General features: G+C 41.3%; 1 protein-coding gene across 1 annotated transcript in view; it reads left to right on the plus strand.

The window, feature by feature from the left end:
• Positions 1-10,241: 10,241 nt before the first annotated feature.
• Positions 10,242-22,288, plus strand: part of PPP1R3A (protein phosphatase 1 regulatory subunit 3A) — a 29,931-nt gene continuing 17,884 nt past the window's right edge. Inside the window, exon 1 of the mRNA XM_028746979.2 lies at positions 10,242-11,096. Within this exon, the coding sequence (XP_028602812.2) occupies positions 10,276-11,096 (821 nt within the window). The 5' untranslated portion in view covers positions 10,242-10,275. The remainder of the gene's footprint in view (positions 11,097-22,288) is intronic.

Consider the following 22,288-nt stretch of genomic DNA (forward strand, 5'->3'; position numbering starts at 1 on the left):
CAGCTGCATGTGGAGGAGCGGAGACACCAGCCCGGTTCCCCAGATTACGAGACTACCGCTCTTAACCACTACACCACACTGGCTCTCAACTGACATGCACACACATCCCCACAGGCAGGATGGGGGAGAAATGCAGTTCCTTTTTGCGCTTAAAGGCGAATCTATTGAATTTGAACTCCCTGAAACAATATGAGAGCTAACACGCATCCGTCGTTCACAATTTGCACTTATCTGAACTTTGCAATGCAGTTAGTTAGCAAAAAAAGTGTGTATATTAAAGGGCACATAAAAATGCATATATTGGTGGAAAGAACACACAAAAATCATTAAGTTAGGATAAATTGCTTGCAAAAATTTGTGCATTACTTCAAGCTGCATACAAAGTTTTGTGTTCACTAGGAGAAATTTGCACTAAAAAGCTGATGAATCTGCATGAGGATTTTTAATTATTATTTAAAAGAAATCACAAATGGATGCAGAAATGCAGAAAACTGAATTTGATGGGGAAAGTTAGAAACAGGTAGAACTGAAATGGGCAGGTCCACCCCCCCACCCCCACCCCCCAATCACAGGATGCACAGAAGCAGACAAATTCCAACTCGGTTGATTTGTGCTGTTTTTTGCTCTCCATCCATCAATTGATTGTTTTTCTTTTCACATGAGCCCAGAGGCACAGCACTCTGGGAAATGAACCTGGTAGGCCCAACTGCTTGAAGCGGTCTTTGCTCCACAGCAGTAGCAGCCTGTGAAAAGTAAATAAATGGGTAGGGAAGACATTGTAGTCACTGCCAGAGGTGCAACACTGTTCTTTTGTAGCAGGGGCTGGTTTGTGGTGCCTAGTGGTACCATTGGCACACAGCCTAAGGCAAGAACAGCTAGTTCATATAGATAGAAAATGCACAATAATCAGCACACACTAAATAAAACAAATAGCATTTTTTTGCGGGGGGTGGGGTGGGGGAGATAAACCTTCAATTTAAGATTAAGCCAGGACTGTCACAGAATTAATTATTTCCTAAATGCAGGATAAAATAACATTTCAACCAAGTTCTTTTACTTCTGCTTTTGCTTGTTTTCAGTCCTGAAATACGAAATATAAAACCAATGGGGCTGAGATCTGATCAACACATTCAGGAAGATCATTTTATAAAGCCCTCTTGGAATGGTATGACTTAGAAATGCAGTGACCGGTTGCATATTCAAATAATCTCCTCTGTGGCAAATGCCCTGAACACAGAATACTCTGGTAGGGCTACAGCAGAAAGCATTCATCCTAAGAGGCCCATTTGGTCACAGGTGGGTTTTTTGAACTGACGCAGCTGAACATTCAGTCAAATGATTCTCCCACAGTCACAAGAAGCTGGGAATAATGCGCTTTCCCCTGAATATACAAATCAACCTTTACTTCAAGCAGTGTGTTGGGGACTGTCTGCCGGTATAAGAAAAACTGAGCCAGTGGGGCTTATTTATAGGAGTCCGCATGACTTCAGCCTAAGCTATTTATGTCAGTCACTTGGCATTTAATATGTACACTCCAAAAGTAGCTGTGCAGAGAAAAGGATAGCCTCCTGCCTTGTTTATTCGAGACACATACTTGAATTAAAACATATTTGTGCCTTTTAAAAACAAAAACTTTTTATTGACCATGAAGAATAAGGTCTTTGGTTCAATGGGTCCATTTGGCATACTGTTTGTTTGTTGTGTGATAACTCAAGTAAACACCAAGACAATGGAACTAAACTTTGCTCATATGTTCAAGACAGAGTTCCATACCTGAAGTTTCAGGTATCCACGAAACCCCCACCTCATTTTAATGTGAGGGAAAATGCAAAAGACAATGCAATACAACATTTGCATTCAACGCTGAGATGTTGGAATTAAAGTTTGTGTACACATTTTGAATGCTGTTCTAAGTTTTCAGGAGGGAAATAGATGGCAATGTGAGATCTGAAAAGAGGTCTCTCAGACATTGTGCTTTACTAGTATAATTTGTATTTTCAATTATGGCAATTGTCTCTAAATGGTTTCATCTCAGGTATCAGTAGTTATCTGTATAAGCATGTTCTCTTCCATCGCTAATCTCCCACTAACATTTCTAATCTTTCATCAAGTTAAATCTAAATTTATTAGCTGAGTTCTCTCTGCACACGTCCCAGCTTCTCAACATCCTTCCTAAATTGTGGCACCTATAACTGGATGCAGTGTTCCAATAATACTAGCAAGAATGACTTCTAGAAAAGGCATAAAGACCCCACATTATGAATAAACATTTATGTCATTGGCTTCCCAGTCCATAGTTCCACATGAGTATGCCTAAAGAATACATTAACTGTATGGTATAATAGCCAATGCTTCTGGTTTATTCCTGTTGAAGCAGAAGATATGAGATCAGACTATCCCCATTACAATGGTAAGTTCATTGTTAATAAATGTAAACAATGCAATGAACTTCACACTGAAATAGGACTATACAATGTGTTGACAGTCATATCATCGTTTCAGATTATATCAGCAGTAACTGCAGTTTTGTAAAAGTCAGCAACTCTTGCTATCTTATTGAATAAAGAAGAATGTATGGCAGTAACAGCTTAAAGCTTTCTGAAGAGTAGCTATTTGCAATCATTATTGTTAAAGAAAATGCTGTGAGGTTTGCTAAACAATTCCTGAACAATCACTTAGATGAAATGGTTTGTGATTTCCATGCAGCGATGTTGACTGTATTCTCTGAAGCATCATTTGCAACTGTGGAATATAATATTGACAGTGTAAAAACCAAAAGCGAGAGACTCCCCCAAGCAACAGCTGTGACAATAAAAGACATCGGTTCACTGATTTGCAGTACAATCTCAGTCAAGTCTGACCCTAAGCACTCTTAATGCGAAACCAATTTCCATTAAAATAAATGAGACTCATTTCCAACAAAGTCCCAGTATTGCACCACTGTCTTTTACAGCAAATACTTTTATCATGTTGTATTTATTAAAGTATGAATTGGTCATCAGGGATGAAATGTCCAGCTGAATTGGTCCAGTCCAAGTGCAAGTAGCATCCTCTCAGGTTCTGAAAGATATAGCTGAATGCATCTCTACTCTGTTGATTGAAAGGGCAGATGCATAAGGAAGCAGGGAACATCTGTTGAACATTCAGGAAAATGTTCTGCTGTACAGTTGAAGAACGTAACCCATAAAACACATCCACGGAGTTCCATTTTGCTTCACTGAATTGTATCACAGATGAAAACTTTCCATGGGAAAAACCAAAGTTAACTTCCAGCCCTTGGAAAGCATTTTCACAATCAGCGTTTCCCAGAAGGGATCCCAAAAGTAGGGATTCATTTGAAAAGGCAAAACGAGTATCAAACAAGAGCAGTTTCCCGACGGTGCACGGTAAGATGTGCTGTGATGTGGGTCATATTCCCTTTGGCGTCCTTGTTGGTGCAGTCTGTGGTGTTGCCGAAAGTCACCATGCACAAAATCGTTTACATTTGCCGGATGCTCCAGTAATTTCCTTTGCTGTCTTCACACCTTCCCACTTTAATAAAGCAATCATTTAGTGAAAGATTATGCCTGACACTGTTTTTCCAGCTTTGGCCTCTCCTCCTGTAAAAATAAATATTTTCTTCAATATATTTGTAAATAGCAGCTAAAGTGAGCTTCCTTATAGATGAGGAAAGAATTGCATTAGCAATCAAAGTGATGTAAGATAGTGGCGGCTTCTCCGTAGCATCTTCGGTTATGCGTTTTGATAGACTTCTTTCGGCATATAGCACACCAATGGCTAGTCTGGGAGAAATTCCATTGGATGCGTCTACCTTTTCTTGGTAGGTTCCACAGGTGTTTGGAATGTCTGTGCTGCTCTCAAAGGTGCCAATCATTGCAGTAGTCCTGAATTCCTGGGTTACTGCTTAGGTTTTACAGTATTTTATGGGAAGATTTTTGATAAAAGTATTCATTTGATACAGCCGCTTGCAGCCAAAGTAAATGAGGTACATGCAACCTAAATGGGTGTTCAGCTCCAGCTCATATTCTGCTCTCTTTTTTATACTGGGTTAGCTACTGATATTTACAAGAAATCAAGGTGCAAATGCTAACTGAATAGGGGAGGGGAAATGAAACAATTATAGCAAGAAAAGCATGAAGATAAACAGACTGCCATTCCCTTCTGCATAATCTGGGAAAACACCCTTCAGTGTTCCCCACTGAAAGCCAAGGACTGAAGAAAAAAAAGATCGCAGTTTGATAGCATTGTGAAAGGGTTAGACCATGGGTAGGCAAACTAAGGCCCGGGGGCCAGATCCAGCCCAATCACCTTCTAAATCCGGCCCACGGACGGTCCGGCAATCAGTGTGTTTTTACATGAGTGGAATGTGTCCTTTTATTTAAAATGCATCTCTGGGTTATTTGTGGGGCATAGGAATTCATTCATCCCCCCCAAAAAAAATATAGTCCGGCCCCCCACAAGGTCTGAGGGACAGTGGACCAGCCATCTGCTGAAAAAGTTTGCTGACCTCTGGATTAGATCCTTCACTGATATGCAGAACAAACTAATATCACTGCTTGGCTCCTGTGCGTGACACCTAGTCAAACATGTTTGCATTTGACAGAACACATGCTTGCCTGATAGAAAATACAAATCGAAGTGAAATTTGTTGCGGACTTGGCTGTAATTATTTCCAGTCTATTGCACAAAATCAAAACAGAAGCTTTCATCTCTGAAGCCCTTCATTACTGATAGCCTAAACAAGGCATCCCCAACCTTCGGCCCTCCAGGTGTTTTGGACTACAGTTCCCATCATCCCTGACCACTGGTCCTGTTAGCTAGGGATCATGGGAGTTGTAGGCCAAAACATCTGGAGGGCTGCAGGTTGGGGATGCCTGGCCTAAACTTTTGTTAGTGCCTGACCAGGTTCGGTCCAAGAAGACTCCTGAGGAACAGCAGGACCCACAGCACTTCCAGGGTCTCTGAAGAGCAGTTGGAGCCTGCCATTCCAAGGACACGCCATCAGTAGCACAAGAAGGCCCCACACCATCTGCCTGGCTGATCCAGTTCGAGATACCACCACCCCTGATCATTCTAGGCCCTCCTGGAGCAAAGGTTATGATGAGAAAGATTAGAATGAACAATGAAGCACCCCGTTAGCTGCATAAGGTCCGCCTACCTATAGTCCTGTTTAAAAGATGAGGGATGCTCATGTAGGCATGTGTTCAGAGTGGGATCCAGCAGAGAGCCAAGAATAGATGGAACAGCCAGCTCTATGTTTTGATCTGCTGGTCCAACAGGTCCTTGTAGGCTCTCCTGGGGGAGTCAGTTCTCTCTCTCTCTCTCTCTCTCTCTCTCTCTCTCTCTCTCACACACACACACACACACACACACACACACACCAGGTGGTCGAGGACAAGCACAGTCTGTGTGTTCAAACCTTTCTTCTTGGTAGCCCTTACTCATGATGCTGGTCACAACTTGATCCCAGAGCAATGATCTGTAAAAAAAAAATATCTGCAAAAACAGAGTTGCCAACAAATTTAAACTAGAGTGAATTACAGAGGGAATTTGGAAGGTTCCTGCTGAAGCAAAACAATCATGTTTCCCCCATGCGACTGAAAGGCATGCATATTGCCCTCAGCAGAATGCACAAGTGCGTGGAAAGGAGCCTGCCAGCTGGCCTCTGAATAATTATGAACAGTGCTCACAATTGGTTCATTGGGACCAAAATATTGTTTGGAGACAGGCCTTGGCTCAGACCAGAGAGAAGACTTCACTTCTCTGGGTGAGCCAGATCCTTCTCCTTTTACATGGATTTCTGCAAAGAAAACTTCACTTTACTCAATGTCTTAGGAGGTGTCTTTTTTGGTATGATTATAGCATGTATTTAAACAACCAAACTAACATGTGGTAGGCATCTGCTATCTCTTCAAGAACTTAATAAAACGGGTGGTAATGATAAAGTTCTTAATAAAATGGGTGCAAATAGACTTCTTCAATATTTCCAGATAAAGAGTATCATTAAGAGGAATGAAAAATTACCTCAGTTTGGGAAAAGACAGAATCTGAAACATTAATTGCATCAGTTAACTCAAAAGGTTTAGCTGGGAAATGATATTTTTCATCAGATTCAGATACCAGAATCTAATTACATGCAAAAATGGAAAAAGGGCATTGGGATTAATATTCTATAGAGAGAATGGATCTGAATGTACAATAATACTGTTAAAAACTTCATAAGTTGTTTGTTGAAGGAAACCTTTATTAAAAACACAGCTTCAATAGCACCTCAATACCTTAACCTCAAGATAACAGAAATGTATGAAAAAGCTGCCACTGATAAAGTGTATAGTGCTATTTTTATTTATCATGCAAACACACCAGTCCATGGAATGCAAGCTTAGCAGGTAATAAGCTGACCACTACCAACGTATCAAGTGATTCTGCAGTGTGGTCCTGGAACATGTGGTGCTAGCCAGGACCAGCCCAGTACATTTTGGCACCTGAGGGAAACCACAAAATGGTGCTCGCCCATCCACCAGGGAACAAGAGGGGACTAAAAATATCTCTACCAGGCACAAGGGTAGTGAAGATCTACATGAGGCACAACAGTGGAGTGCAGTGGCAGCAACAATGAGCAATGCATTTCTTGGAAGCCAGATCTGCCATCTAAGGCAGCCTTGCCTCATGGGTGGGCCAGCGCTGGTCCTAGTTGCTGGTACGAAATCCTTCTATCTTCCATGTGCTGTGCACCAATTGTGAAATCTTCAGAAAACCCACAGCTGGCTTTTGGAGCTGGAGATACTGAAGAAAAGAGGTGGTTAGCTAATAACGCACACGCGAACTGTTGAAGCAGGGATGGCTTGAATATCTGGAGGGGGCCCCTCCTGAACTTGTTGGACGCCAACTCCCATCAGTCCCAGCCATCATGGCCAGTGGTCAAGATAATGGGGAATGTAGTTCAACAACATCTGGAAACCCTCCCTTTCTCCACACCAGGATGATTTTTGATAGCTTCTTGGTTTTTATTCTTACCAGGCTGCTTCTATTTCTCTTGTGGGAAAGGGCAAGGAATTTGTTTGCTGCAAATGAGGTTGCCTTGGCTCCGTGAGATACAGTTTGATACACAGCACATCTGATCTAAACACACCCATGGGATAGATCAGACTGGATTAATATTTTAGCAGTTTTCATTACCTATTTTGGTGTACAGAAAGACTACACACACATTTGCCTTTTACACATGTCTCATGCATAATGAACCACCTTTTATATACATATAAAAAACAGCTGAAGATTACAAAATGAACACCTAGGACAGAGGCCTTTTCATCGAGCTGGAAAAGCTTATCCAAAAGATTGCATCAATCAATTAGTTAATTAAGACCGATTCTACCTTCCCTTATGGTCCAGGGACTTCCCAACTATTTATTTAAAGAATGTAAAACAATCCTAACCACAACAACTTTAAACAATTAAAACAACAACAACTAAACATTACAAAATAAAAAAGCCACACAGACAAAAAAAATCCAGTTTACAAAGGGCCAACTCCCTTACAAAACCATTTTACGTTCCGCTTGCCAATGTAATGCATCTAAGTACATGAATTGAAGCCTGAAAATATACTAAGCAAAACAGAGACATTAAATGTCAATATGTTGTGACTACCAATATGTTGTGACAGTAAACTGGACAGAAAATTCATGGATGTTGGTGGAGCCACATGTGAGACCAAGTCAGAGAGTTCTTCCAACAGAAAACACCCCTGTTTCGAATTTTTCTTGCTTGAATTGTTCTTGCTGAGATGGTGAAGAAATTCAGAGAGGGGTAAGACTTTTTTTTTTTTGCAGTGTGTGGCGACTGCAAAGAAAAAGAAAGGAAAAGGAAATTCCATGCGAGGGAATTTGGAAATGGATTAAAAATAAAACCATCTGTATGATCATTCCCTTAATACAAGTCTGCAGTGTGGATCACAAGTGCAATACGGTATACAGTTCTGCTCACCCCATCTGCACAAGGATACGTTGAGCTGGAAGGGGTGCAAAAAGGTGCAATCAAAATTCTAAGAGGTTTGAAGTAGTGTCTATTTGGAAAAGAAAGCTAAAGCATTTGGGGCTTTTTTACTTTTAAAAAATGTGGCTGGGGGTGGATAAATGCTAAGCATTTTAATAAAATTAGGCATGGCGTGAAGAAAGCACATAGAGAAAAGGTATTCTTACTCCTTGTCCCATAATAGAAGAATCTGGGGTCATCCAATAATCCAGCTGATTTGTTGGAGATTCTGAACAGACAAAATAATTTGTAATTTATGGGATTTTTGTGGCAAAAGACATAGGGATAGCCTCTGGGTTAGATGACTTCAAAAAGGATTAGACAAAGTCACATGGGGTAAGGGTAGCAGCGGCTGCTAATAATGGTGGCTATATGAAACCTGCATGCCTCTGTATGCCATTTGCTGCAGAGGCATATCAGCTGGGGCTTGTTGTATTCATGCCTTGTTTTTGCGCTCCCCAGAAATATCTACTTGGCTATGGTGGGTAACAGGATGCCAGACTAGATGGGACTTCAGTTTAATTGAGAATTGATTCTGAATACCAATATGGAGCCTGATTGTTCAATAAACACGGAATTGCACCATATGCAGTTCCTTGTTATTCAGATGTAACTGACATCAGTGTATTCACATTCCCTGAACTGCTACATTTCTGTATCAGTTAATGGACTGTTTTTTTAAAAGTCCTCATGTAAATTATTGTTATTGTTGTTATTATTGTTATTGTTAAATTTCAGGGCAGTTCACAACATAAAAAAAAAATCAGCATTTCTCCTAATACACACATTTTTGCAGGCAATTTCCCCCAATACAATGCATATGCAATTTTCTTTAATATATGTATTTTTTGCAAACAGTCCCCTAAGACACAAATCTTTGCACGCATCTGAGTGGAGAAATTTCAGAGGACAGATGAGTTTTGGCTCATATATAGTTTCAGTTAAGTGCAATTTAGGTAGGTTCACAATAAAATCCTAACCGAACCAAATTTATTCCCTATCTGTAATCTATTCAGGGTAGGCTTTATCTCTTTAGCACAATGTGCAGGTGCTTTCTAATGCTGACGCAAAGTGATTCCATATATATATAGATGGGCGGAGAAAGACTATTGTAGGGACTGGTCAAAAGATGACTCATGCAATGCCGAGAGCTACCTGATACAATGTAGTATTCAGTTATAATGGGATTATATCTGACAGGCCCCATAGCAGGGCAGATTTGCCACACTTGCGCCACATAGGACACATCTGTTTTGCAGTTGCTAGCTGGCACCGATCATAACCTTTTATTAAAATCCTACAACATTCCCCGCTGGCCCTCTCTCCCTCCTTCCATCTTCCCCACAATGCTTCATGTGTTTTGACACGAGGCAGTTTCATCCTTTGCTTCAAGTGTAAGGGTTAGAATCAGTGCTGTTTTTCTAGAAAAAAGAAAATGAACACCACTGTTGTTCTCTTAGAACGGCAATGGAACCCACCTGAGAGGTGCCGGAACTGAGTTCCATTGAGTTCCTGCTGAAAAAAATGCGTTTGTTAGAATCTTACCTTTTGAAAAGCATTTAAGCTGAAAGTATTGTGGATTTTTAGGACACTGTGCATTAAACCACAGGGGAAAAACTATATAGAAAGGATATTAAATGAAACTTAAGGCAGCTATAGGAATGACAGAGACAAGGAGTGGCATCAATGCCAAATTAAACCAAATTAACTGATTACAACCCTAGGATCTGTCTGCAAAGTGTTGATTAACATGGTTCACAGAGGGCAGATACTGGCTCCCTGCCCTTAAAAAAATACACGTATGCAAGGCAAGTTAAGTCAAACTGCCTATTTTGTGCATAACATAGAAATCTCATACAATATAGGAATCCTCAAGATGACAAAATAAACATCCCAGATCAGGAATCTATGGTTGCTTTCTACCACTTGGAATGTCAACTTAGTATATTATAAATACGTATGCTTTTATGTTTGCTTTCATGATGAAAGTGTTTTCAGGTTTTAAGTTGTTGGCTGGTTGACATCTGTTTCAAAATGGATGTTTTCACAGTAATGCTATCAGACTGAAGGCCTTTGGAGAACAGGCAAGCATAGTTAAAAAGCCATTGCTTCTATTAATAGAGCAGAGTCCCTTCTGCAATGTCAACTGTAATATTAATCCTTGTTTCAAATCACAGGTCTCAAATATCAGCTGCCACTACTCAGACGGGTCTCTTTCGGTTTATATCAGAGAACCCAATGGAGTCTTTTGAAGAACCTGGTCAGGTTAGTAGGGAGAACTTATTAGAAGTTCCCACTTTAAGCGATTCTCTCTCAGAAGATGAAGATGTTAAAGCTACACTGCAGCACCGCTTCTCCCCCAGCCCCCGGAGGCGGAATTCAGATTCTTCTGAAGAAATGGAAGCAGAAACCCCATCCACCATTGCAAGAAAAGTTTCATTTGCTGATGCATTTGGTTTTGACCTTGTATCCGTTAAGGAGTTTGATACCTGGGATGTTCCAATTACATTACCAAATGACGACTTAGAAGACGAAGTTGTGCCTGTGGAGGAATTTTATTTATCTCCACTGTTTATACTGCCTGCCACACAAGAAGAGCTTTTGCAAAAAGTGCGTGCACAGAAAGTATGGCTAGAGTCTGTCGAGTTCCTGCCAGGGATAACATGTATGAAGGGCATCATCCGTGTTCTGAATGTATCCTTCGAAAAGCTGGTCTATGTCCGAATGTCTTTGGACAACTGGCAGACTTATTATGACATCTTAGGAGATTATGTGCCTAATTCTTGTGATGGCGAGACTGACCAGTTCTTGTTCAAGATTTCATTGGTTCCTCCTTATCAGAGAGAGGACGCTAAGGTTGAATTTTGCATCCGTTATGAGACATCGGTGGGAATATTTTGGGCAAACAATGACAATCGTAATTATATTTTGATCTGCCACAAAAAGGAAACTGCGCCACCAGCGGAAGAGAATAAAGCCCAGGGAGAAGTTACAGATAAAGTCCAGGAAGGTGTTACAGACAAATATATCAAAGGCTGCTTAAAGACAATACCAAGCAGGTGAGGTTGCATCTTACACTTCTTTCCTTTTAAAAAAAGTATTGTAAAACCTCTTTCAATGATAGTTTCCCCAAACGATGTTCCTATCTCTTCAAAGAAGGAGATGCTGTTAATAACATTTCAAAATCTGTCCCTGTGGTTAATTTTGTGCTTCCATACTACTTTAAATAAAATGTATATAATTATATATATATTTTTTTTCCAGAGAGGTTAACTTGAGGGAAATGTAATTACCGTAGTCTTACATACTAAGTGTATTACCAAAATAGTATGAAAGTCATAACTACTAAGTATAGGTGAAGCAGTTCATTACAGGTGAAACAGCTCATTCCTGATGCCTAAAATGTCGAGCATAATTAGACTTTGATCACTTCCTATTTAATTTCAATGTAGAAATTTAGCAATAAACCTGCATAGTTGTTGTATACTCCTGAGAGTTTAAATTGCTTTTGAAGATATTTGGGAAATGTTTGATGTGGTTTTTAAAGGCCCATAATCCTTTAAAAACAATTATATTGGTCATAACAGAGCTCTGGTAAAGAATTTGTCTGTCCAGGGGGCAATTTGAGATGGGAGAAGAAGAGGTGGGAAGACCACCAAGTTCTGATGCCACAGAGACCAGCTTATCTTTCACCTTTAGATTGGTAACTTGTGAAGGGGCAGGTAGCAGCATCCTTAGGGGTCCAGGTTTGCTTCAGAGGTCTGCAGCTGTTGACTCATGCATGAGAGGAATATAGTTGAATGTATTTAGGATTTTGTTATATTTCAGTCATAAAGAAAACACACAATGTAAAGATCTATGTTTTGGTTGCTCTGAGAAAAGCAATAATCAATTTTGTTTTGTTTTGTTATTAACCAACATCTAGACCAAGGATGGGAAACCTGTGGCCCTCTGAAAGTTGTTGGACTCCGACTCCTATCAGCCCCAACAAGTAGGCTCAATAGCTAAGCATGCTGGGAGTTGTAGTCCAACAGCATCTGGAAGGCCACAGGTTCTGTACCCCTGATCTAGATTCTGCTGTTTCCTATCTGTTACCGGTGTATGTTTTGACCAGAAGTCTACAAGTGTAGAAATGATGTTGTTTATGCTGTACTTTTGTACTGTTTTATTGTTGTTAGCCGCCCTGAGCCTGGCTTCGGCTGGGGAGGGCGGGATATAAATAAAATTTATTATTATTATTATTATTATTATTATTATTATTATTATTATTATTATTATTAAATGTATATTGCAGATGAAATCTAACAATCTTCATTATCTCAGAGATTTCAGCTATCTTTTTGCAGGTTTAAAACAAGCAGCCTGTAATGGCACCTGCTCTGGTTACATAGATGATTTGCTTCGTTGCCATGGCATAAAATAATGCACGGAGATGCTTTCTTTTGCACAATGATCCATTAGCCCTGTTGTGGTCACAATCAGAGCTGGCTCTATATCTGAGCCGCAAACCATTTGCCTAATGGGCTGCTGCATGTTAGTGGCAGTGGGCAGCAGTTGCACCATGATCTGTAACAAGGAACTACAATTTCAAATGTCGTTCAATGCCCTGTGATCGTTTTGGCTGCTGCTCCGTTTCACGAGGTAAAATGGGCCCAAGGGAGCACAGTTGGGTAGGCAGGCCCGATTGGCAGAAGGCATCCACAAGCGGGGATGCTCAGCGATTACCCGAGGTGCCAAGGGCTGGTGGTGGGATTGTGCAGATTGGATTTCTAAGATTAGACCCAATTAAGAAGAGCCTTGCTGGATCAGACCTGACCTATCTTGTCTAGCATCCCATTCTCACAACCACCAGCCACATGCCTACAGGAAGCCCATGAGCAGGATATCAACAGAGAGGTGCCACTGAGAGTCCTGCTTCAAAGCAGTGCTTTCGGACATCCCCTTAGACTCACAACTTGTATGGTGTGAGGAGGATGTGCATGAAACACGAGTCCAAAGCCCTTTAGGGTGTGGGGAACTAGTTGTGCAGTTCTGTTGGATCCTGGCCCTGACCTCCAAAAGCGTAACACCTATGCTGCCTTTCATCATCTGTTAGACCTGCATTTGATCACGAGTTTTCTGTAAGCTCTAAACTAAGCTCGGGCACCTGCTCCCTTAATAGTTTTGACCCTAAGGGGATATTTTGATAACAATGACCTATTTGTATATAGTTGGTCATGATTTTAAGGACTCAAATATAAGGCTGGCAATTTGTGACACCACTGAATTAGTCTTAAGGGTTGAACTATGCAGGACAGCGGCAGGGTTTTCTCCCCCACATGCCTGCCTGCCTTGTTCACAGATGGGGGGCAAATGTATTCATCTTAATCTGATTTTGCTGAATTAGGATGGCTTCTTCTGTGGAACTGATATAACATGTATGTTGTTGCCCTGGTTAATCTGTTACTATTATTATTATTATTATTAGTTGAATTTATATCTTCCCCATCCTCCCCAAGGATATACAATTCAACAAATATATAATCTGAAAACCCAAAACAAAAAAAGGCTAAAATGGATTAAAACATTCCAAAAACAATCACAGTTAGAAACTGTGGACTGCAATTAAAAACCTATTTCTATCCAATGATCTCGAGGTAGCCAGGAACAGCCACGAAGCATTTTCAAATTCTTCCTAAAAGTTAACAACAAGGAAAAAAGCACACCTCACTAGGGAGGACATGTCACAAATTTATGGTGAAAGACTATAATCTCTCTAACTCTCTATCTAACAATTGGAAGTGGTTGGATCTGACTGAGCACTAAAAGAAGCGCATAGGAAAGATGTGCTAAATCCTCTTTCCTGCCTCCTTTCCCCTCAGTCTGTGGCTTAGACACTATTCCTCGCTCACTTCTAGTATCAAAGCCAAGGTGTGAGAAAAATGCTTGGAGCAACTGAGTGAAGAGAGATCAGGGGGTGTATGTGTCAGGGGGTGCAGTGCCCCTCTCCCAGGAACAGGTGGTGTGCTTACTGATGCAATAGAGGTGTACACTGGTGCTGAGGTTGGGAATGCCCAGCCACACCTCAGAATCCATGCAATGTTCCCATTGGTGTGCCCATCCAGCCCCGACCTCTCAATCACCTGGTGGCCCATCCTGGTACGTGGGAAAAATGCTGCTTTTGGGGAGGGCGACCACTCAGTACCTCTCCAACTCACCAGATGCCCCTTTGTGCTCTTATATATTACTTTTGAAGGTTGCCCGTGTGGCATGGGTACGTGCATCTGTAGAGACCTTGGCACCACCTGCAGAAATTAACCTTGAAAGAATCACTCCACTAGAGCCAATAGGATAGTCTGTGGTGTGTGCTTTGTTGCAGGGTGTGTGTGGTGTCCACGATCCAAAGGTTTTACTCGTAAAATAATGCCCCATCTCACAGGTTGTATGGGAATAAGGGAGATGTGTGGCTGACACCATCACCATGGTTTTTATTATTATTATTATTTGTGTTTTTTATATTTTGCTGGAAGCCACCCAGAGTGGCTGGGGCAACCCAGTCAGATGGGTGGATGATGATGATGATGATGATTTGTAGTTCCAGATAACCTGGTTAACCCCTTTTATGTATTAATTGTAAAATGTAATCTGTTGCAGATTTTTATATATAGTCACATGTACTCATGCATTTAGAGAAAATACAGAGTGTTTATTGGGCTGTATCTTCAAACTACCTTTCTTTCTCCTTCCCTGCCCCATGTAGTTTAAATTGTTTGCTAACGTTACCTGGAAGAATTTACAATTTTTTCCCAGACAGAGATTAGGGCCCAACATTTTGGGCAAGAGAAATCTTCATATTTTTATAGACTAGGCATCATGTGTCTCTTTGTTTTTAATAAAATGCTTCACTTGTAACAATGAGGTATCATTCAAAAATATGCAGTGAACAGAAATACCTGCTGTAACAAAAGTAATTAATAGACCTTGACATTAGAATTTTGAAATCTCCCCAATTACACTTACAAGTCACCTCCTGGACTCCAATTTGCTTTATCCATTGGTGATGTCACAGCAATTAAGCCAATGGCACCCAGATATCCCTCTCCCAAACTTCCTGCTTGTGGAGCATGAACATTCTGGTAATCTGATTTAGCGCAGTGCGCGGAGACTCGCTGAATGGGCGGCTCGGTTCGGGGGTGGCTTGTGGGCCAGTTAAATAACCCCCATGGGCCGCTTGTGGCCCATGGGCCCTAGGTTGCCTATCCCTGATCTAGATGGTGCTGTGAAAGTCATTCTGTCTCTCTCAGACTAATGTTTCTCACTCCAATAGTGTCCATAAATGAGACAATATTGCAATGTGTTCTGTACACATTGTTTTCCTGAGGCTGCTGCCACCCCCCAGTAATACGATTGTTGTTGTTTAGTCGTTTAGTGGTGTCCGACTCTTCGTGACCCCATGGACCAGAGCACGCCAGGTGTCTTCCATTGCTTCCCGCAGTTTGGTCAAACTCATGCTGGTAGCTTCGAGAACATTGTCCAACCATCTCGTCCTCTGTCGTCCCCTTCTCCTTGTGCCGTCCATCTTTCCCAACATCAGGGTCTTTTCCAGGGAGTCTTCTCTTCTCATGAGGTGGCCAAAGTATTGGAGCCTCAGCTTCAGGATCTGTCCTTCCAGTGAGCACTCAGGGCTGATTTCCTTAAGAATGGATAGGTTTGATCTTCTTGCAGTCCATGGGACTCTCAAGAGTCTCCTCCAGCACCAGAATTCAAAAGCACTCATTCTTCGGTGATCAGCCTGCTTTATGGTCCAGCTCTCACTTCCATACATCGCTACTGGGAAAATCATAGCTTTAACTATACGATTAGAAAATATTAATAATATAAATATATAATAAAGCAGCTCACTGTGCCTGGGAGCTTGGATCATCTGCATATTGATGGACACCCAGTCCAAACCCCCTGATGATCTCTCCCAGCGGCTTCATATAGATGTTAAAAAGCATGGGGGAGAGGACAGAACCCTGAGGCACCCCACAAGTGAGGGCCCAGGGGTCTGAACACTCATCCCCCACCACCACTTTCTGAACACGGCCCAGGAGGAAGGAGCGAAACCACTGTATAACAGTGCCCCCAGCTCCCAGCTCCTCTAGACGGTCAAGAAGGATGTTATGGTCGATTGTATCAAAGGCCGCTGAGAGATCCAGCAGAACTAGGAAACAACTCTCACCTTTGTCCCTAGCTCGCTGGAGATCATCAACCAGCGCGACCAAGGCAGTTTCAGTCCCATGGTGAGGCCTGAATCCCGATTGGAAGGAATCTAAATGATAAACGAGAGACCAAATATTTTAATATTGGAGTGTTCCATCACAAGGAACCACAACTAAAATATGCATGTAACAGTGGTTGTTGCCAATGTAGGTAAAATTTCTTATATAAATCTGGACAATTATGTAGGATTTTGATTTGCTGAAACTGTCTGCTTTCTTTTAAGAAAAAAAAAAAAACCTAACTCATTTCTAGTGCAAAGAGCTGTGGAAATGTTTAGAAATATTAAAGTGATGGGTTCTAACCCAACTAAATTCTACTCGGAGTAAACCCATTGAAATTACTTGCCCTGTTCGCCATGCTCATTCATTTCAGTGTGTCTACTCTGAGTATGTACTGTAACAATGGATACAACCCAGTGTCTGTAAAAGCCTTAGTACTAATTCATACATTTAGCAAAAGTATGGGGTACAGATTATCCCAAGATTACAGCATGACTATATATATGTGTGTGAGAGATCACAAATCTGAGTGTATCACCTGATGATGATGATAATGATGATGATACCTAATACTGGGAATTGTACAATAAAGGAAAATAATACAACCTTGCCAATAGCTTACATCTATAAAACCTCATATTGAATTCTGCTTGCATGTGCAAACCTGTCATTCCTAGGAGCCAACTCCTAGGGGCCAAGGTCCCTTCAGCCTCCCCCATAAAGTATTTGAGGGGACTGCCCCCCCAAGTTGATGGGCGTTGTCAATCAAATGGTGTGCGTGTGGCGTGTCATGTGATTGATTATGGGGCTTACCTGCCCCCCAATGTTTTATTCAAGTTGGCATTCCTGCCAACTTAGGGAGAAGAACTGGTTGCAAATATGTTTGTGGTTGTAATTCAAAGTATTTGTGATTAAAGCCTTTAAGTGACTTAGATCCAGGATACCTTTGGACCTAAAGTATAGGTTTAAGGATTACAATATTCCATATTCTTCTGCTTCCCTATCAACCTGCCTGTTTCCTAACATCAGAAGTAGAGGCTCCTCTCTCTTTGTTCCACCTAGGATGGCAAGAGAGGGCTGAACCCTGTCATGGAATACCTTGCCCTGAAATGTTTGGTGTTGGGGTTTTATTTTTTGTTGTTTAGCTATTAAAGACTGTTTTATTAAAATAGGCTTTTTTGTGTAATTGGCAGCTGATATTCTCATTGTGATTGGTTTATACTGGTACCTCTGTCCTTGTTTGCTTGTTTTATATTGTTGCTTTCATGAAATTGTAATTTTAAATGTCACAAGGTGCCCAGAGTGCTGCTTTTGTACCAGGAGGGCAGGACACCAATGTTTAAATAAATTAATAATAATAATAATAATAATAATAATAATAATAATAATAATAATAATAATAAAGTATTATTTATACCCCGCCCATCTGGCTGAGTTTCCCCAGCCACTCTGGGCGGCTTCCAATCGAGGGTTATAAACAATACAGCATTAAATATGAAAAACTTCCCTAAACAGGGCTGCCTTCAGATGTCTTTTAAAGATAAGATAGCTGCTTATTTCCTTCACATCTGAAGGGAGGGCGTTCCACAGGGCGGGCGCCACTACCGAGAAGGCCCTCTGTCTAGTTCCCTGTAACCTCACTTCTCGCAATGAGGGAACCACCAGAAAGCCCTTGAAGCTGGATCTCAGGGTCCGGGCTGAACAATGGGGGTGGAGACACTCCTTCAGAACAAATAATGTGAGCCAGACTTTTCCCTGTGAAACAACTTGTTTCACATGCAGGGAGTTAACAACCAAGTCAACCTATACATATCTCCTAAGAATAAGACCCATTGAGTCAAATGTTGATTGCTCCCAAGTAAGTGTGTCTAGGATTGCATGTGTTCAGAGGTGGCAAAATCCTGTCAGGGCTGTACCAAATGAAAAAAAAATAATGCACCCAGTCATGTTATCATGTGAATGCACCCCTGTTGCTATTAATTCACTTTTGACTTTTGACTTTTCTCCTGCCGTCAGTCTGCTCCTTGCCAAATGAAAAAAACCATCAACTACAAAATCTCAAATATCTGATTTTAAACAAAAGATGCACGTTAAGATGCTGGAAAACAGGCGAATGCATATAATTTCCTTGCTAGGATAATTCAGAAACGTGGGGTGCTCATCTTGCAGAAGCAGGCTGGGGTTTTGTTTTTGTTTTTAACAGACCTTTGGGTACGTCTTGTCAAAGCCTTCACTTGATAATGCCGACAGCTGCTGATCTTCTCTCTGTTTAAGAAAACTTGTTTGCCTTGTGTTTTCCTTTAAATGATTGCTCTCCAGCAATTAATAACCTTTTTCTCGACAAAAGAAAGACATGTATTAAAAAGAGTACACATCTTTGCATAGCTCGGGATTTTTGCTCCAAGCCCAAAATTGAAAGAGCACCCTGCGATCAGCCTGTGGCTTTGGTTAAAGCCCTTTGCTATTATTAGGAAGTGATGATGTACACGGTCTTTTCCAGTACATCCAGCAGAGCAGCTGTTCCCTGCTACTGTGAGGGTGGGCTTTGCATTTACAGGGTGACAACTGAGAAAACAACACTCTCGCTGTTCTCAGATCCTCTTTAATATTCTTTACACTGGACCAGCAGCTACTGCTAAGAAATTCACGGTAATTTTTGGGCAGCTAGGGAAGTCTCGAATGTTCGGGCACTTCTGGCAGCGAAATTGCAAAAAGAAATATATTGCTTTTTGCAACTTCTTTGGGCCCAACACATAAATAATACGCAATTGACAACGTTGTTGTTGTTGTTGTTGTTGTTGTTGTTGTTGTTGTTGTTTGCCTTTCACACTGAAGTGCATCAAAGCTGCATGCACAATCAAAATAGAAATATATACAATCCTACTCACCCCACTTAAAATGATGCACATAAGATGAGGCCACAGATATAGCTAGTTACAATTGAGGACCAAATGCCTCGCTGTAAATAAAAATGCCTTTGCCTGGTGCCTAGAAACAGACAACAAAGGCACCTGCTGCGCTTCCCTCAGAAGAGTATTCCACAAATAGGAAGCTACCACTGAAAAGGCAAATGGAGAAAGGACCAGAGCGGTTGAATGTGGTGTCCAGGTTGGTTTGTGTGTTGAAACAAAGGCTGAGCTCAGTATCAAGAGAGCCCCTTCACCCTTGACTTCCTAGCTCACACCTAGCCTACCACAAAAAGCCTCTTACCTGTTTATTTGCATCCATTTGTGTGTCTGTCTCTGTGTGCAAGTTAATCATGTTTTTTCAATTGCCATCAGATTCTGCATGTGCTGTTCAGAGGTTCAGAAACATTTTCTCACCATCTCAGCCAACCATGGGAGTGTGGGAAAGGATGGAGAGGTTAACTGACCATCAATAAGCAGTTCCTCTTATTTACAATACTGTGGGTTGTATTAAGTGTTGGCCGTACTCAGAGTAGACCCATTGAAATTAATGGAGATGGTTAACCTAGGTTCATTTTAATTTATATCCCACCCCTTCTCCCAAAGGAGCCCATTAACTTCAGCAGGTCTACTCTGAGTAGAATTTACTTGACTACACCCTAAATCTAAAGTGTGTCAGTAAATGAAACAACTGTAAGGGGAAAAGGACATAAACCCAATACCAAACATACAGAATATATATATATATATATATATATATATATATATATATATATATGTGTGTGTGTGTGTGTGTGTGTGTGTGTGTGTGTGTGTATGTGTGAAGGTAGGTACAGGCATGGTATTTATGCAGTCACTGTGATGTAAAAGGGTAAGATTTTTGGTAAATGCAGTTATTTATTAACTTATTAAAATATTTATACAGCAATGCAAAAACTTTTAAAAGCAATCATTAAAACGAATGGCTACTCAAGAAAATTGTTAAACTATGTAGATCTGCCGGCATTTAAAACATCATATTTATATAACAGTTGCAAAAAACCCTGCTATGTCTTTAAAAATGCTGACTCATATACCATCAGCCCCCCCCCCCGAAAGGGAAGTGTTTCTCTTTTGCTCATCCAATCTTGACCATAGTTAATAGAGAATAGTGACAGGAACTGTGGACCACGGCAGCAAGACACACAGCATCCCCCACCCCAACATCAGGCTCCAAGCTTCAATCAGCTTCCTAATGTGAATGTAAAATGTGCCTTTGGCCGGGATGCTCATTTCCATTACAAAGAGCCTCTCCTCCACTTTCTCTTGCACATGAGAACAATGATCAGGCACTGAAATAAACAGCAAGAGAGAAGCACAAAAGCAAATTTAAATGTGTGCGGAGGGCAAATGCTCAAGAGTGGGCGTGTTGCAGCCATCAGAGAGGCTGGCTCTGTTGGCCGTCCAACGGTGTGTAATTGGCTACAGCTGGGAGGGAGAGCCCTGGCGCCTTTGTCAGACAAGCACCATAGCACACAATAAACAGTGATGTGCTCCGTTTTTCGTTTACCAAGCTGCCAGTATTGCAGCTGGCCATTTTATGTCTTTCTGACATGGAAACTCATGCTCCCCAAAGCCGTCAATGATATGATTTCTTAGTGAGCATGCTTAGAAAATTGGCCTCCCCGCCAGAAGTAAATTTCTAGTACTCATGGTGCAAAGCAAAATGTTGGCTAATGTCACTAGTGTGTGTGTGTGTGTGTGTGTGTGTGTGTGTGTGTGTGTAATTCCTTCTCTTTTTCAGCACATGCCATTGGAGCAAATACGCTCTATTGCTTTGTAATGGGTATGGGAAAGAAGCTGCAATTTGAAAGGTGTTGTGAGAAGATACACACTTCTTGTGCGCTGCAGGTAGTGCTGAAACTGTAATGAGTTTAGAAGCCATTAGAGCATGGGTAGGCAAACTAAGGCCCGGGGGCCAGATCCAGCCCAATCGCCTTCTAAATCCAGCCCACGGATGGTCTGGGAATCAGTGTTTTTACATGAGTAGAATGTATACTTTTATTTAAAATGCATCTCTGGGTTATTTGTGGGGCATAGGAATTCATTCATTTCCCCCCCAAAATATAGTCCGGCCCCCCTCCAAGGTCTGAGGGACAGTGGACTGCCCCCTTCTGAAAATGTTTGCTGACCCCTGCATTAGAGTGTTAATAAATGTTCCTTATCTCTAGAAACTTTCAATAGGATAAATAGATCTGGAGAAATTATTAGTCAGACTGAAGGGTGGGGAACAAACAGAGCAGGAACTGGAGTAGAATGAATCTGGTTTGATCATACACATCTCCATGGTGAGCAGACTGGATTGGCCAGTCCAACACACCGTTTCTCCATTCTATTCCCAGGCTAGGAAGCAAAAGCAAAGTTTGCACTGCGTAATGGAGTTTTAGCAGTGCATACTTTTTTTTTTTTGCAGGCAATGAATCCTTGCTGGACATCAAATTGGTGTGCCTAATGATGCTGCCTGTAACTAATGGATGTAAGCAGCAGGTCTCAGACACAGACATGTTGAAAGAGCCAGAAATTCAAGGGACTCTGCATTTTGACCAACGTGTATCATAGAATTGAAGAGCTGGAAGTGACCCCGAGAGTCATCTAGTCTGACCCCCCTGCAATGCAAGCATCTCAACTATAGCATCCATGACAGATGGCCAACAAACCTCTGCTTAAAAACTTCCAAGAAAGTAGAGTCCACAGCCTCCTGAGGGAGACCATTCCACTATTGAAAAGCTTTTATTGTCCTAAAGTTCTACCTGGTGTTGAGTCAGAATCTCCTTGCTTGTAACTTGAAGCCATTGGTTCAAGTTCTATCCTCCAGAGCAGGAGAAAACAAGCTTGCTCCATTTCCATGTGGCAGCCCTTTAGATATTTGAAGGTGGCTATCATATCTCCTCTTTTCCAGCCTAAACATACCCAGCTCTCTCAACTGTTTTGAGATAAATGCACTTTTTTTTTTTAAAAAAAAAGTACACCATGAGAGCATATATACCTACAAATGCCCTTTCACAGGCAATTACATTTAAATACACACTTAAATGCAAACCCCTAGTTTAGTGCAGAAACAGA

This window comes from Podarcis muralis, chromosome 10, assembly GCF_964188315.1.
Source record: "Podarcis muralis chromosome 10, rPodMur119.hap1.1, whole genome shotgun sequence".
Lineage (NCBI taxonomy): Eukaryota > Metazoa > Chordata > Lepidosauria > Squamata > Lacertidae > Podarcis > Podarcis muralis.